This window comes from Pteropus alecto, unplaced genomic scaffold, assembly GCF_000325575.1.
Source record: "Pteropus alecto unplaced genomic scaffold, ASM32557v1 scaffold3, whole genome shotgun sequence".
NCBI lineage: Eukaryota > Metazoa > Chordata > Mammalia > Chiroptera > Pteropodidae > Pteropus > Pteropus alecto.
In genome coordinates, this window is record NW_006442484.1 from 15926345 (window position 1) to 15943632 (window position 17288).

The following is a 17288-nucleotide window of genomic DNA, read 5'->3' on the forward strand; positions in this document are numbered from 1 at the left end:
ACCTGACAGATTTTTATAACATGGTAAGAAATTAACTCTAACTACTGTGAAATGCTTATGTATCCTATATACATTCAAATGCTGGTGGTTCATAGATAGTTATATATTTAGTGGTGTCCGCGCCGCCCACCCCCCCCATGCTGGAAATAGAGTATTCTGTGTAAATTATTAGTCCTCTTCGAGCAGAAATTCTGTCTTATATTACTGTTGTGTTTCATAATTCAATTGACTGTATTCTCCAATTTCTACTTTAGTAAACATGGCACCACAGAGATTCTAAGTAAATACTTTTTCATAATGCATTAATACAGGACATAATTTAAAAATAAAAATTTGCAGATCAGAAATGTGAAAAGAACTGCATTAATGATAAAATCTTTATTATTTATGGACACATTCTTATTTATAAAAGTTATTATAAATGGTTTTAAGCATGACTTTTGGGAGAATAATTGCTCTCTGGTAAATGCTATGATTCCAGGATTTCTGGAAATGCAGCATCTAATTGACATGATTTGTGACATGACTTCTGAACTTTTTCTAAAATTACATTTATTGTTTTGAGATTCAGAATTTTTATAGCAGCTTCGTTGAGATAAAATTTCTTTTTAAAACATAGTTTTTGTAGTTTTTAGTATATTCATAGAGCTGTGCAGCCATCACCTAAAACAATCTAATTCCAGAACATTTCATCACCCCCATAAGAAACATTATATCATTAGTATCTACCTCTACTGAATTATGTTTAATAAAAAAAAGTCAGAGATAAATAGAGCTACCCTAAGGTATTGTAAAATTGGGGAGAGAATCACTGGATGTATAAAAAGCTTGGTTGCTATGATAATTCCTTCATATTCACTGTTATAACTTAATCTAGAATGATTGCTGGCAAATGTCTTGCAGAATGTGATGCTTTATATGCATTTATAATGGTTTTCTTTAATACAGGTTTTAATATTTCTCTATAAGGAAGGACTCAATCTAAGTGCAAGGAGTGGCTAAGAATCTTTTAAAGCTGAATTTGTATCACATGTCCTCTCTATTCAGCATGGAAATATATTTTTGGTCTAGTCTAGGGGAAGGGATGGTTGGTGATTAAGATACTTGTCTTGCAGTTTTGTTAACAAGCAAGCTATTCTTTGTACTTACATATTTATTTTGGGTGGTTTCACTGTGGCTAATGGAGATCATTTTTAGTATAAATTTAAATTATAAATTTTAAAAAATGTACCTGGGATCTAGAACTACTCCAGGACCACTTGTGTTCATGCAAACATCATCATTAGCCTACATTGTCCTAGAAAAGGACAATTTAATGTTTTTCTCTTAGGATTTAGGATTCCCACTGATTACTTTTTCCCCACTCTAGTTTTTGAAGCTTCTTGTATGAGACCTCCTGATTTTCTGATTTTACTAAGAAATCAGTTTGGATGCCTGTGTTTGCCATTTCCACCACCTAATCCCAAGGGCCCACAGCTGATCTTGATCACTGCTTGCAACCATGGCTGGGTAACTTGACCACAATTTCTAGCATTCCTTTCTCGAATTTGCCCCACCAGATCAGCAACCAGAATTTAAGTTCTCCCTTCTTCCTCCTCTGTGACCCTACATCTTCTTCTTCATTTATGAATTGTTTATAATTTCATTTTGTTCTCTTTTTTTCCCTGAAACTCTTTTTCTTGTCAATATTTTTAAGTTAGGGGCAGATACCTTGAAGCCAAAAGCCTTACCTGTGTATATTTCTTTGGTTAGCTGTGAACACAGAGAGCTCCAGGGCCTAACAAATACCTTGGAATAAAGCAAATGGGATTTTTAATTGTGCACTTTTTTAAATCTTGTATTAAAACCTAAGTAAAGTGCTTCAAGTTTACCTAAGGCCTAAGTATACATTATCAGCTTATGGAACATTTCTTATTTATTTATTTTTGTTTCTGAGAGGGCAACAGTAACTGGGGAGTATGTTTCCAACATACAAAATGAGTTGTATCTTTCCATAAGCAAATTTATAATTGGGCTCCTGCAGCCACGCAGCTTCACATATGGTACTTATGAGTCAATTAAAGCACCCTAACAAGCAATTACGGGTTTATTGTTTAATTCAATTTCCACAACTCATGCTGTTCCACTCAAAAGTTGCATATATGTCAGTCAGCGTGTAATAATAAGCACACATTTTATTCAAATGCTAGTTTTGAAAATGGAGTCTCCAAAACTGTGCTCCAAACAGTGTGCTCTGTACAGAGGGAGAGAAAATACAAGGGGAAAACGAAAGCACTTGCGGTATGGCGAGAACTGGCTTTTACTTCGAAATAGACATTTGAATATTAGCAAGTAAAAAAAGTCTACTACTTACAATTGTCACAGAAATCGAATTGCTAGGATATTTTCTGAGTGAATTAGGGTATGTAGAGTGGTTGGTTGGTTGAGCTGGGGTGATTGAAGATCATAGGAGAAGGCCCTGGGTCTTTGAATGGAGAAATTGGCTTGGTCAAGCAGGGGTAAATCCAACCTCTGTGCCTTGGAAATACCAGTGCTAGGGAGCTGCCTTTCTTGTTCCTTTTTATGCTACCAGGGCTCCTGGCCCTCCCCATACCAATGCTGGCCACTTAGGGAAAGGATTAGAGCATTCCTTCCCTCTCTTCTGCAGCCAGAGTAACTAGGAGCAGACAAGCTGGGGAGACTTAATTACACGCAGTATCCAAGTGGGCATACTGATATACCTCCTTGCATCCTGATCCTGGCCAGCTCTTGGCTCCTATGTGGATGGATGTAGGAGTGGCTCAGGGCTGCCTGCACTCATGGTGGACAGCTCAGAGAATGTTCCCATAGTAGCGTCAACAACACATGCTTGCTGTGAAAGAAAGCATAGAGTAAGCCTTTTTTTCCAAGATATAGACTATTACTTCTAGCTGTTCTCGTGTCCCTCTCGACTGCAATATTTTTCTGAATATTGGAGATATTCCAACTGATATACCAAACAGATTTTCCTTTTAGTCATTTATGAAGTCAAAAGTTGAAGCAATGTAGTTGGAAAAGAGAAAATGGCTTTGCATTTTACATGGCTCTGACTGCCCCAGATCCTGGTATTTGTCATTGGAATACACTTTTGTTTATTTTTTTAATCAAAAAATTTTGAGTGACATTGAATGCTAAGATTATGTAAGTTTCAAAGGTACAATTCTATAATACAACACCTGTATATTGCATTGTGTGTTCATCACTCAAAGTTAAGTCTCCTCTGTCACTGCATATTAGACCCCTTACCCTTTTTCTCCTCCAACCCCTTTCCAGTTAGGTAACCCCCATACTATTGTCTGTGTTTATTGTTTGTTTGTTTGTTTTGCTTAAAGTAGATGAGTGTTTATTGTTTGTTTGTTTTGCTTAAAGTAGATGTACATTCTTAATATGCTTGGTCTTGAATAAGAAATGTGTCTACCAGTCTATTTTCCCTAAGGACGTGCCAGCAGAGTGTAGGGACAACAGTTCTAAAGGTAATTTGGGTGGCTGATGGAAATTAGGCAGGATGATTAAAAAATTAAAATATTAAAACAAAACAAACCTGTTGTGAGGGCAAGGAATGGGGAAGTCATAGTAAACTGTGTCATATCTGCTTTTCTTCCTATTATGGGAGTAGATGAGACAGGCTTGGATCTTATTCTGGTGGATGAGGCAATGCCTAGGGGCTAGGAAGAAATACCTTTGCCTTGTGCCCCCTCCCCCAATGCCCAAGTTCTGATTCCCAAAATCTGTGAATACCTTACCTAATTTGTCAGAAGGGTTTTTGCTAGTATAATTAAATTAAGGATCTTGAGATGGGAAGATCATCCAGATGGGGCCAATGTAATCACAGCCTCCCTTATAAGAGGGAGGCAAGCAGCACGTGGTGAAGGAAGCGGAGGAACAGGGTGTGAGAACACTACACTCTGGGCTTTGAAGCTGGAGGAAGGCACTAGGAGTGAGGAATGTAGGCAGCCTCTGGAAGCTGGAAAGGGCAAGACAGCTAATTCTCTCTGGAGGCTCCAGAAGGAGCCAGCCCTGCTGACATCGTGACTTTAGCCTGATAAAACTGATTTCGGACTTCTGGCTCCCAGAATTGTAAGAAAACAAATTTTTGTTCTCTTAAGCTACTAAGTTTGTGGTAATTTGTTACCATGGCAACAGGAAAACAATAATACCTTGGAAACATACTAGCATTAAAAAAAAGTCTCTTGGGGCTTTCCTGATATAGGCATACCTTAGAGATATCGTGAGTTTCGTTCCAAAACCACAGAAATAAAGCGAGCTATAATCTTTTTACTGATGTAGGGTCTTGCCTTCAATTTGTAAAAAACATAACATCTGTGAAGCACAATAAACGGAAGCATAATAAAGCAAGAAATACCTATACTGAAGGACCAATGGTGGTGTTATCCGATAGTGCATCTAAGTCCTTCAATACCTGACACCAAGCTCTCCCGCCAGGCACATCGTACAATGACCCCTTCCTCCTACTCCATAATGGGTTTGAAAGAACCCATATATTGTATTTAGCGGCACCTTAATGTTTGTGAGTCACTTATTAAGAGACACAATAGGCACACAGTAGACTGAGGTTGTGGGCAGGTTAGGGTAGTACCAACCTCGGGCTCTGCTCTCCCAGGCTTCTGCAGTAGTGGTGAAGCATGTGTATGGCAGGGTTTCTATTTGTAAAATACTTCTCAATTTATGTCCTTAATCCACCCAGGTTTCTCTCTCTGTATCCTGGCTTCAGGGACAGGGCTAAATGACAGACACCTCAGGCGGGAGATGGATGCAGTACAGGGGAAGTCTGTCAGACATGAAGAACAAAAAGCTTTCTTCTTCCTGCCAAATGAGGTGATGGGAAGGAAAAGAAATGACTGAGGGAGGGAGAGGTAAAAGGAATATGTGTAATAGTTTCTCCTGACTGGGGGCTGATGTCTAGAGGTGGTGAGTTTGGCTAAGGAAAAGGAAAAAAACTGACATGTTTCTGTCCCATGTCCTGTTTGGAACTCTGGGGAGAGATGACTTACAGGAGCTCCACTTCAGAAAGAGGGCCCGATGCCTACCCAGATCCTCCCTGAGTTCCCTGTGCTATAGTGTGTCTCTTAAGAGTCCCCTTTTACCCTGAAAGGATGCAGCACCTGACAGTGATGTCTGGCAGGCTTAACACGAGAACCTGCGCTGATATCCCAGGGCACTCATCATATAGCCCCAGCAGAATATTTCATGTCAGTGTTACTGTTTGGTGGCGATTTGAACTCCGGTGTCGCTCCAGCAGCATGGAGAGGGTAAGGATGCAGAAGTGCAATTAGCACTTTTCCTTGGTTCTTCCCTGCTGATGCAGCAAAGAATCACAGGTCAGTGAGATTTAGAAAAAGATTAATTAAAGGTATATTTTAGAAGGAAACAGGCCACACTAAGGAAGGCTGCAGACCTGTGGAATTTGGGAGATGAAAAGAAAAAACCGAGTACGCCCCAAGGGAGGGGCGGGTTTTCAGTGAAGAGAGCTGCAACCACGCAGAAGTGGGAGGGTCTGAATTATATCTGGGCCACGTTGGGTGGTTATAAAGGCGTTCCTAGGTGATTGGCAAGTGAGGTCAATTTGACAGTGGGCGATATAACTCTACCTAGTGCACATGTGCTTATCCAGAATTCAGTCTGTTATAATTAGATTCATGAACTTCCAGGCATAAACATGGTGGTATAATGATGCAATAATGAAGCTGAGGTTGTGGGCAGGTTAGGGTAGTACCTTCTGCGTAAGTGTCTGTGGCTGGATTAAACCAGCTATAGATTTATGGCCCTCCCATCCTTTGTCTCCTCGGGCTGCAAGAAGGATTCTTTACCTACAATGGGGTGTTCCTTGGGTAATCTCTAGGCTGGGCCTCCATTCCTTTGTTCCTCTGTTGTTTATATCTGACTAACTACCTAACACCAGCAGATACCAAGGTGGGGCGAGACCTCATCAGCTAGGGGGCTATGGCCCCTGACTAAGCTGAGAGGGAATTGTCATGAGTTTTTTAGCCTGCAATGAAACTTCAGCAGTGGAAGTCACCAGGGCAAGCAGTCACCAAGTAGACAAGGGCCACTCATTGCACATGCTGGCAGAGACCCAGAGAGCTTCTGAAGGACCATTGCTTAGCTCTGACACCCTTGCTGGCTGCCAAAGATACCCAGGAGACCAGAAGGGGAAGTGGCTGAAAAAGCAAGACCGTGCATTTACCTGAAAATAATTATTTTATTTTAAAGGGGAAGGAAGCTAAAAGCGGCCCAAGCGGATCATGTTAATTTGTGCCTTTCCTGATTGTATTAGGAAGGCAGCTCTTAAGAATGATTATGTCAGTCTTTAATGAAATAATTGGACTGGGGTACAGATCTCAGACCCAGCAAGAAGAGGCCTGCTCTGGCTTCCGTGCTTCGGAGGGCCCTTCTCCGGCCTTTTAGTTCTCCTCCTTCCCATTGGGTGAGATTCTCTGTCAGAGCCCATGCTTCCCATACCCACCCCCAATTTAAACTCGATCTGGTCCTCAGGACCTTGACAGTCTGTTCCCAAATGGCTCCGAGCCATCTTGAAGGAAATGCAGGCATCTCTTCTCTGCGTGTGACCTCTGAAGAAAGCTTGCACTACCTATGTGTATACCCCAGGCCTGAGGAGTGAATAGGGTGTGGCTGGTGTGTGAATTGAGCTTTGGGGGATTAACTGCAGTGCCCACTCACAGTGCAAGAAGATCTTCCCTGAAGATCTTCCCTGGGGGGTGGAACCCAGCTGGGAGCGAGAAGAGAGGAAGTAGACCAGAGACCCAGGGCTGGCCCACAGTCCTTGTGTGGCCACATTCCAGTCTGAAACTCCAAGTCATCCCAGAATTTTTATTGGAACCTGGCTTTCCAAATCATTATGAAGATATATATGTTAAGGTTGGTTTTATTTTCCTATCTATTATGTATTTGTTAATTTCAGTTATAACTTTTTATGTTTAGATTTGTGGTTTGTGACCTCTTCTTGTGTTCTGACACTGAACCCCACACATATTAGGGACAGCCTGGCATAGTGTCATTAAATTAGTGACCTTGCTACACAGATAATGAAACAAATAGTTATAAGTGTTACAAGTCTTAGCAAAGGGGAATTGAAGAGTTCTATGTGTGTGTATAGCAAGGGCAGGTTGCCAACCTTCCCATTGTTTGTTTTTTTGCACAGGCATGTGGTGTGTCAACTCCTGGCCTTGCTCATGTTGTCACTGGACACATCCTACTCATCCTTCAATTGTCACTCCTTCCACTGCCCAGTGCCTGAGGTCCTAGCACTGTGCTCTTGCAGGACCCTAACAGTAGTGAAATTCATCTGTGTGTGCAGGGCTTGACATGTAAAACAGATCGTCTAAATGTTGGTTTAGCTGAGCAGTTGGTGCCCAACCTTTGTGCTCCTGGCTATGGATGTAAATTGAGCTCTGTACCTTAGCTGAAACAGTTTACAGTTGCAGGATGGGGAGCTAATAGAGTCCTTCTATCTTTCTAGCATGTCACCCCTATTTCCTGGAGATCATGACCTCTTGGAGGGACGTCTTCCTATCCTTTCTTGTCAGTTATTAGAATCGAAGTGTGGTTGGGAGCAACTTCAGGAAAGTAATGTGGTGTCCTTGGTGAAGGTGATGAGCGTGGACAGATCTGAAGTAGCAGGCTACGTCGCTTATTTAGTCTTCCAGGCAGAAATTATAGTTTCTTATCATAAGCCTGGCAACCCCTGCCCTCCTCATATAATTGAGAAGACCAACTTATTACAGCATGTCTGACTATCAGAGTTTAGAGATGACGGGGCAAAGAGACCATTTAGTAATAGTTAATAATCTGCTGATTTTAGTCTTCATTGAAGCCTAAGAAGTCTGCTTAACAATTCCACATGAACAGCAGTTCCTTTTTTAAAAAAAATTAACCATGAGACACACTGAGAATTCATGCAAGTCTTTCCTTGTTTCTTTTGCTAAATTCTTAATTATACACTGTGTCAGGGCATTTTTTTTTTTTTTCATGCTATTAGAACTGAAACTCAGATAACGGGAAAGCAATTAGTAACTTTTCTCCCTTTTTGGTAATTCTTTCTCAAGGCTCAGTCTGTGTAGTAATTAAGAGAAAAATGAAGTAGCTAAACTCAGTTCTATCTGTCATGTGCATTAGTAGACACCATAAATAGAAAAGTGTGACCTCAGGCTTCACAGAGGTTTTTAAGGGTTCCAGGTGACCCTGTAGACCCACTTACCAGGTGACTGTTCCTGTCTGAGAGCTCTTGTCTGAGTGGCTTGGCTCAACCCCTTGCTTCTCCATTATTTCTTAACAAGAATACCCAGCTGTCCCAGAGAGGTACTCTTAGAGCTTTCTGCCCAGACCTTAAGATAGCTAGAATTTTAAACAGTGCATGATAATGAGATTGTTCTGGAGCTATTTGAACTAATGTTACCTGGGAGTACAATTTTCCTCCAGTAAAGAGGACAGTATTTCAAGTTTAATAAATAAAATATAATTATGCATTAAAGAGCCACTCCTCTTAAACAATTCAGTTCAGGTAGGAATAGATGACAAGAAGGGTCAGTAGTAGTTGCCTCTCCCATTCCCGATGGTAAGATCTTTCTCACCAGAATAGTAATAGTATGTTAAATACTTAAAAGCACCAAAAGAGAAATCTTTTCTCTAGATTATGGCCTGCAAGTCATTTGCTATGATACAAAGGACCCAGACTCAGAGTTCAAGTAAGCAGCAGATGTCTGACAGATAAATTCTCTGTAATGGCTTATTTTTTCCTGACTGCACATTACGTACCCTTTCCGTTCAAGACTGAAGTACGTACTTATCCCTTCTGTGCCTCGTTTTCCCCATTGGTTATCACTATTTGGGAAATGGCAATATTGTACTACTATTTTCTGTCTACCTGCCTGTCACTGCCACTACCCTAACCTCCTAGAAGCTAGATTATCTATATGTACCAGTTATTCCTAGTTTATCTAAATGTCTTCACTTTTTATTTTCTCTGTGTATGTATCTTTTCATTCCTTTGCTGCTTTTCTAGTCCTACAGACTTCTTGCTATTCAGTATTTTCCTGCCTTCTACTATAATTCAATACCCATTCATTCATCAAATACTTACTAATTAAATAATTCCTTTTATACTTGAACATTCCCAAGAAGAAAATTGTTTTAACTTATTCATATTTTTATTTCTAGTAATTATTTTTAAATTAAATTTATTGAGATAACATTGGTTAATTACATTATATAATTTTCAGGTATACATGATTATAATTTGACATCTGTGTGCTCTTTTGCATGCTCACCACCCAAAGTCTAGTTTCCTTCCATTACATTTGACTCCCTTAACCCACTTTGTGTTCCCTCCACCATCTTTTCCCTCTGGTAACCACTATTCTGTATTTGAGTTTGTTTTTGTTTTATCCTTTTTACACTTGAAATTAGAATTTTAAAGAAATTTGAAAACCTTAATGCTTAGCCTAAACTGATGATTGCATGATCTCTAAGTGTGTCAGTTGCCACTCACCCTTGGGTTATATGATCACCAGTAGTATCAAAGAGCAGTGGCCTTCAGATTAATGTGAGTATTGCTAAACTTCATGCTACAACTTTGAATGCATTTCGTGGCACTTGGAGACCTCCAGTGTCTCTATTTGACTATTAAATCAGTAGTACTGCATCAGTGATGGTTCTGATTTGCTCTACACAGCTCTGTTATTACAGTTAATGAGTTCAGGGTATAGCTGGTATACTGGCTGACTAATGGTGATTTTAAGTGTAGTACCAGAATCAGGTGAAGACTCAAGAACAGTTTTCTCCTTAGCTTTATCTGTCAAATTCCAAGGGTGGCAAGGAAGAAATGAGGCATGGAGAGTGAGAGTGTGTATGTATGTACTTGAAAGAAGCACTATAGCCTGATTAATTAAAAACAAATATAATGGATAACGATTATTGATAGCATTTATTAAGCCCTTGGCATGTGTGAGACACTATGTTAAGAACTGTCACAACTTTTTGTTGTAGTGCTCTTATTATACTTATTTTAGAGATAAGAATAAAGTATAAGTAATTTAATGCATCTCAGTTCACGTAACTCCCAGATGTTTGGATACAGATTTGCATTCATGCCATTTGACAATGTTAATTCCATCATATGGTATAGCTATTTTTTCTTAATTTCTCATGTTCTCCTTTATTAATGAAAAATAGTTCAATATAGACATTCAAAAATCCAGTGTACTATTTAGATAAATTGTTTGTAGAACTTTAAAATATCATCGAATGTTTATCAAACGTCAAATAGCAATGCTTTTAAAGGTATTTACAAATCTTCATGTTATTCAGTGCATTGCTACTTTGGGAAAAAAATAACTTGGCATAATAAAAGTCCCTTAAATTGACCCAAATTGGTTATGTTACCATGCAATTCAAATAACATTTGCTTGTACCCTACTTGAGAAAGTATCTTGCTGTATTCATCATTAATGACTGTAATATTCCTGACAAAGAAAATGCAGGTGATGTTGGCTTGATGTGCAATGGATTTTGTTACTAGGATGTGGCTAAAAACAAAACTATTCAAAATGAATGAATAGCCCCACCTGCCACAGTGCAGATTTATAAACTGGGAAATAGTGCGTGTGCATCCATTGTCATCTTAGCCAATTCCTTGGTTCTAAAGCATTATAGGTTTGGCTATCTAATGCTATTATGGTGTTCAGATTGATTTGTTCTCTGTTGTGCTCAGAATGAAGAATTCAGAATATAAGAAAAATGGGCAATTGAAAGGAACCCCTGTGTTTACTTACCCTGTGTTGGCGAAGTTTATATATAGAATTCTAATAACATTGACCCTAAGCTGTGGTCTCTTTATTTCTTATAACTCAGTAGATTTTCAAGGGCTATAATAAAAATGATCCTATATTATGATTTCTTTACAATAATGAACTCAAAAAGTATCCACTAACACCCACCATGTCCAAAGGCACCAAATATGGGTGGTGAGTGAATAGGCTATATATCAGAACCACCTGCAACACTTACAGCATAAATATTCTGAGATTTCTTCCCCAGAGATGCTGGTATAATAAGTCTGAAGTCATGCCATGGAATCTCTGTATTCACATAGATGTCCATGGTTAGGGATCAGTTTAGGAGAGTAGTTTTCAATGGAGGTAAAGTTTGGCAACATCTAGAGTAATTTTTAGTTTTCTCAACTGGGATGATGTTTGTGCCACCAACATCTAACAGGTAGGCACCAGATAGATGCACAAGAGACACTCATGTACCCACAAAAAAATTATCTAATCTAAAATGTCAATAGTGCTAAGACTGAGAAATAGTATTCTAGAGAATATAAAGATATATCTATAAAAAATCCATAATTAATCAGGGCAAATGAAAGATTCACAAAAATATTCATAATCGAATAAAATAAATCATTAGTCCAGAGAATCAAATAAAAAAGCAAAATTTCTAAAATGTTTTACCTCATTTAGCATAATTATCTCAGGATCCATCCATGTTGTCACAAATGGCAGTATTTCATCTTTTTTAATGGCTGAGTAATATTCCATTGTGTATATGTAACATATCTTTTTCCAATAAGCCAGGCAGAAAAATCTGAGAATCGTTCGATTTCACTCATGTGGAATATAAAACTGAAAGCAACAAATGAACAAGACAAAGAAACAAAAACTCATAGACATGTTACAGTTTAGTGATTATCAGAGGGCATATGATGTATTTCTGTAATCTATTAAAACAAGATAAAGGCAAAGGGAATCAAATAGATGACTGAAGGAGATTTAACTTTGGGTGGTGAACACACAATGCAGTATACAGATGATGTATTATAGAATTGTGTATTTGAAACCTATATAATTTTATTAACCGATGTCACCTCAGTAAATTTAATAAAAAAAAGTTTTACCTCTAAGTTATTTTATGGTACAACTAGACATTCTAGTTGAAAAAGCACGTGAGAGAAAGCTTAGAGTTATCTGCAATTGGTAGAGTATTTGTAATGGGAATTATCTGGAAAGATTATACCTGTACTTTAAAAAGTTAAGATTTTTTACTGATCCTGAAATTTTAAAGGAAGAAAGCTTATAGATAGCAGAAATTCTTTTTAAATAGTGACTGTGAAGTAAAAATCGGATCACTTCCTTAATTGCCATTCAAACAAGCAAATCAATAATCAAATCTAGGAAGAGTTCAGATGATTTTTTTTTATGGTTTTGTCCTTTTCTTTGTCCTGTTACTCACACTTACAGATTCCTGCCTAGTTTTATATCATCCTTAGAGATCACATGCTCATAAGCAGTACATATATTTATTACCGAAAGGTATTTTGGTTGCTGTCATTTTGGGGTTTGGATTAATAATGTAACCAATTAAATTCTCAGATATCTCCACTGAAATGTTTAATTTCCAGAGAGAAATAAGAGTAGCTGTGTTGAACACGTTTTGCCATCACGATGATAACTAAATTTTCAAAAATTGGGGATTCCGCTATTGTGTCAAAGAACCAGCAGCAGCTTACTTAATCAAAATGATAACAAAATAACCTACTTGTATGTGTATGTGTTTCATTTTGTTTTGTTTGTTTTCAGGTGTATCGTGTATCTCCGATGATAACCAGTCAGCAGAAATGACCGAATGCCTCAAGCAGACAAATGGCATGCCTCCCCTTGTGCAAGAATGCACTATCCCATGTCGAGATGACTGCACCTTCACTGGCTGGTCCAAGTTTACTCCCTGCTCCACAAATTGTGAAACGACCCGAAGCAGACGGCGACAACTCACAGGTAATGTGTGCTTTTCACTCCATGGCTTCAGACAAGTGATGTACTCCTGAACTCTCCAAGGACAATATAAGCTCTAGAAGGACAGGAAATTGTGTCAGGTCTCTCTCTTTCTGCAGTCATCTCTGCCATTATATATCATCTGTGCCTATGCTTAGCACATACTATCCACTCAATTACTATTGTGAAATGAATGAAAGATATGAACCATTCTATAACTATAAAGTTCTCTATACAGCTTTATAACCTCTGTAGTCATAAATGACAAAACATTCACAGACTTCCCTAGAGTAGTTAATGGCTAAGTTTCTGGTGTTTGTCATGCCAGGAATTCCCAAGGCTGAAAGCAGTCGCTAATTTGTAAAGCACATCAAAGGTATATCTAACCTATATCATTGTATTTTGTCATTATCTTATAGCAATTTCACATTTGAAAATTTTAGTAGTATAGGGCAAAAATCAAGTTGTGTATATAGATTCAGCTTTTGTGGTATATTGTTAATTATTGGTTCTGTTTACATACGTGAAATTTAATAGAAATTAAAGCAAATTACTAGTTTAATTGAGGTTCTGGAGCAATTTTTGCCTGTGATATACAAATAATTGATGCTGTAGTGTATTTTACTGCTTGTCTAGGTAAATATGCCAGAACGTCTCTTAATTTCATATACATTCTTATATGCTGAAAACAATCCAGGGAATGGAGACAGAGGAAAAATGCCAAAATGATCATGGGTTAATAAGATTGGGTTGACATTGAAGAACTCAACACAGATGACCATTTGTTCTTATCAGCAGTTCAAGTGCTAATTCTCTTGTTTTCAAAACCCCTTTGTTTGAATGAATTGCTTATGAGATTGTTTTAAATTTAACTCACTCTAATGCATTTACTTAATGGATATGAGTCTTTAACAGAATTTCTGCATACAAATCAGGACCCTCTTCCTAAGTGTAGGTGAAATTTATAATCACATATAGAAACATCAAATAAAATATGCCATACTTTGTGTTCTTTTCTACAAAAAGCTGTGCATATATAATTTTATGTAACACTGCTTGTATTTCAAAGATGAAACATTTCTTATAGAGAAGCAATGTAATAGGATACAATGTGTATGACAGGAATAATATCAAGTTCAGGAGGCAACTTAGTGAAACTTGGTTTGTGTGTTCATATATAATGCTTTAAAAGCCATTATCTAAGTTACTCTGTTCATATCTTTGAGATGAGCAAGAATGTGTTTTAGAGGGGGAAAAATTTTAATTAGTGGCCAGTTTGTCTTGAAGTTTGCTAATGATGTTTTGTACTTACAAACTGAGAAAGGAAAATATTGAAAATCCTAGGATATTTATTCATTTTACAACCAGCATGGTTTATTATGAATAGTCAAAAATTTAATGTTAAACTTTTCTTTAAAATATACTTTTTATGCAGATATTGAAGAACTGTTGAACATTTTCTGCAAACTATCCTACTAATTACTCATACTAAAAACTTTAGAATTTCTTTTCAAATTATTAACTGCTGTGATTTTAACTAGCTAATTGATCTATTGTTCATCTTAATAACTAAGTGACACATAACTGGTCAATTTCATTAAATACATGAGTTGAGAAAATCAGTCAAATAAAAATGATTTAGTATCATTGTTTTAAAAATGTAGTGAATTGAAATTTTCAACTTCTGAAGACATTGTGTTATAATGCTTCAGAAGTTGAAAATTTTGCCTTCTCCCGTGTGATTTGATAGTAAACTTAATAAGCAATCCGTAACATGAATGACGAAAAAAAGGCATAGACTTAGACCATAAAACGGTGTGACTCTTTAATACCGACAAACATGGAGAAGCATATAGACACAAATACAAATGATCCATTGAATAGGGGACCATCTAGAGTGCTTATTTTTTTTTTCTCCATTTTTAACAAGAGGCTTTAATTAAATATCTGGGTGCTGTGTCCTATGTGTTGTGCCTAAACTAGTTCAACACCTTTTTTAGACTTAGTGGTAATTAAAGCACTTGTTTATATGAAATGTTATAAATAATTCCTTATATAGAAGAATGGCTGGGATAGGCTGTGTAAAGACCAGAAGCCGAATGAGTAATTTCTAGGACCTGAAAGATGCTCATGCCAATGTAAGAAAGATACAAACCTGTAGAGAATTTTTATAAGGGTTTATCTGAGTCAAACAGAGGATATGCCTGGAAACAAGATCTCAGACTGAGGAGAATGCTTCTGAGAAATGACAATTTGCAACTTGTTTTATGCATTTGGATTTAAGGAGGGAATTCAAGGAAGATTACAAGAAGGTAGGAGAAAGCAAGGAGGGGATTGGATTAAAAGATGTAGTTAAAGCGTTTGTGTGCTCTCTTGAGGATGGTTACACTTTAGAAGGAGGGGTCTGAAAAGAGACCTTTCAAAGGGATATTAACCTAGATGCACAGTAACAATGGACAGGGCTTGCTTAAGGCAAAGATAAGCCTTTTACTAAAGAAGTTATATGCCCTGGGCATGACTACCCACTATTACCTACCCATTTAGAAATTTGTGATCAGATCGCTCTGTGAGGTTACTTTCCAAAGGACACCCTGCCCCTTTTTTTTTGTTTATACTCAGTATGACTAGTTTGTAATGTGTGTGGACACAAGAAACATCCAAAACTATAGAGAATTTTTATAAGGGTTTATTTGAGCCCAAACTGACAACATGTGCCAGGAAGCAAGTTCTCAAATGCCCTGGAGAATAACAATTTTGCAGTTTTGTTTATGCATTTGAAATTAAGGAGGAAATTTAAGGAAAATTACATGAGGGTGAGAGAAAGCAAGGCAGGGATTAGATTACAAGATTATTTGTTTCTTAAGGGTGGTTACACCCTCCAGGGGTATTACTTCTGGCATTCCAAATGTGTGTTAACCTAGATGCACAAGAGCTATGCACAAGATTTGCTTAAAAACTTTTCACTAAAGAAGTTATAGGCCTGGGGTGTGCCTACCTACTGAACTTCCCAGTTAGGAATTTATGATTTCTTGTCCATGCATGCCAGAGGCAGAATGGTACAGCATAGGCAGGAGGCAAACACTAATGGGCTCAGATCCAATGGATCCTTGCTAACCATGGTGAAGAGTCTGTATTTCATTCCATGAACTATAAGTCACTGAAGAGTTTAAACGAGATGAATAATGTGATCAGTTTTTCATCTTTTAAGCTAGTCTCAGCTACAGTGTGGGAAATAGATCGAAGGGAGTAAAGTACAGGGCAATAAGATCTTGGAAGAAGGTGTTGTAGGATTTAAACTGGAGATTTTGAGGGGAGCCAATGGTCAGAATGGAAACAATGGACTAATTCAAGAAATAGTTACATATTTGAAATAATAGATCTTTGCCATTAAACAGATATAGATAGGAGAAAGAATGATTCAAGTATGACATTCCAGTGTTTGACTTGGTCATGTTTGTCAAACTGGGAAATGCAGAAGGAAAAAGAAAGGTCGTGATAATAAGAGGATAAATGTGGGTTTTTCCAGATTGAATTTGATTGGTCCTTTAGGCATGGATTTCCAGTTTGTGGGTCACAAGCTTGAGTACAAAATTTAGGCTGAAGACAATAGAGGAATTTAAAAGATGTAGATGATTATTTAAAATCTTTGTGTGGATGAAGATGTTGGATCGAAACAGAAGGGAAGCTAGGACAGTGCCTCCAGGAAGCCCATCAGTGAAAGCAGGTCCAGAGGGAGAAGAATTAAAAAACAAATGAGATGTATCCAGAGGGATCATAGTGGTTTGGGGTAGGGGTAAAGGGCAAAATAGTAAAGTGTGATATGGAACTTGGGAAAGATGGAGAGGTCGACACTCTGAACTATCATCGAACAACCAAGTCTGAAAGATAAGGGGTAAAACATATTCCAGGGCTTTGTTTTATTACTTTGGAAAGAGTAAGTAGTTTCAAGCAACATGTAGACTCAGAATCCAGGGTTAAGTGTGTTGAGAAAAGAGTGGAAATTGAAGAGATGGAGATATAGTACTTTATGGATGTTTGGGAAGCACCAGAGACTTGGCCATGTTAAATACTGATAGAAAGAAGCCAGTCACAACCACTGATGTATCTCTCAACCAGTAAATTCTTACAGCCCTCACAGAGACTGTGCTTCTCAAATGTATTCTCAGTAAGTGCCCTCAGTGGTAGAGGCCAATGAATATATTTTCCCAGAGGTACAGTGGTGTGGCCTAGGCTTGTGCAAGGTCATTTCAGGACCGGAGGAATCCTTGTTTATTGTGGCCATAAACATCAAGGAAGGCCAAAGAGTCAATCATCAGGCAATAAGTGTAGAATTGTTGCATGTAGTGCAAACTATCTGATAACGAGAAAGTAGTCTAGGCATCAGCTTGTATCCAGTATTTGTAAGACAGCCATAAAGACTAGAAATAAGTCAATAAAGCTGCCTACTTTGTAAAAATAACTAAC

The 17288-nt window shown here is 37.9% G+C and overlaps 1 protein-coding gene across 1 annotated transcript in view; it reads left to right on the top strand.

Moving 5' to 3' along the window:
* THSD7B (thrombospondin type 1 domain containing 7B) overlaps positions 1-17288 on the top strand; it is a 745753-nt gene that overhangs the window by 499513 nt on the left and 228952 nt on the right. Inside the window, exon 13 of the mRNA XM_015596500.1 lies at positions 12633-12827. Within this exon, the coding sequence (XP_015451986.1) occupies positions 12633-12827 (195 nt within the window). The remainder of the gene's footprint in view (positions 1-12632; positions 12828-17288) is intronic.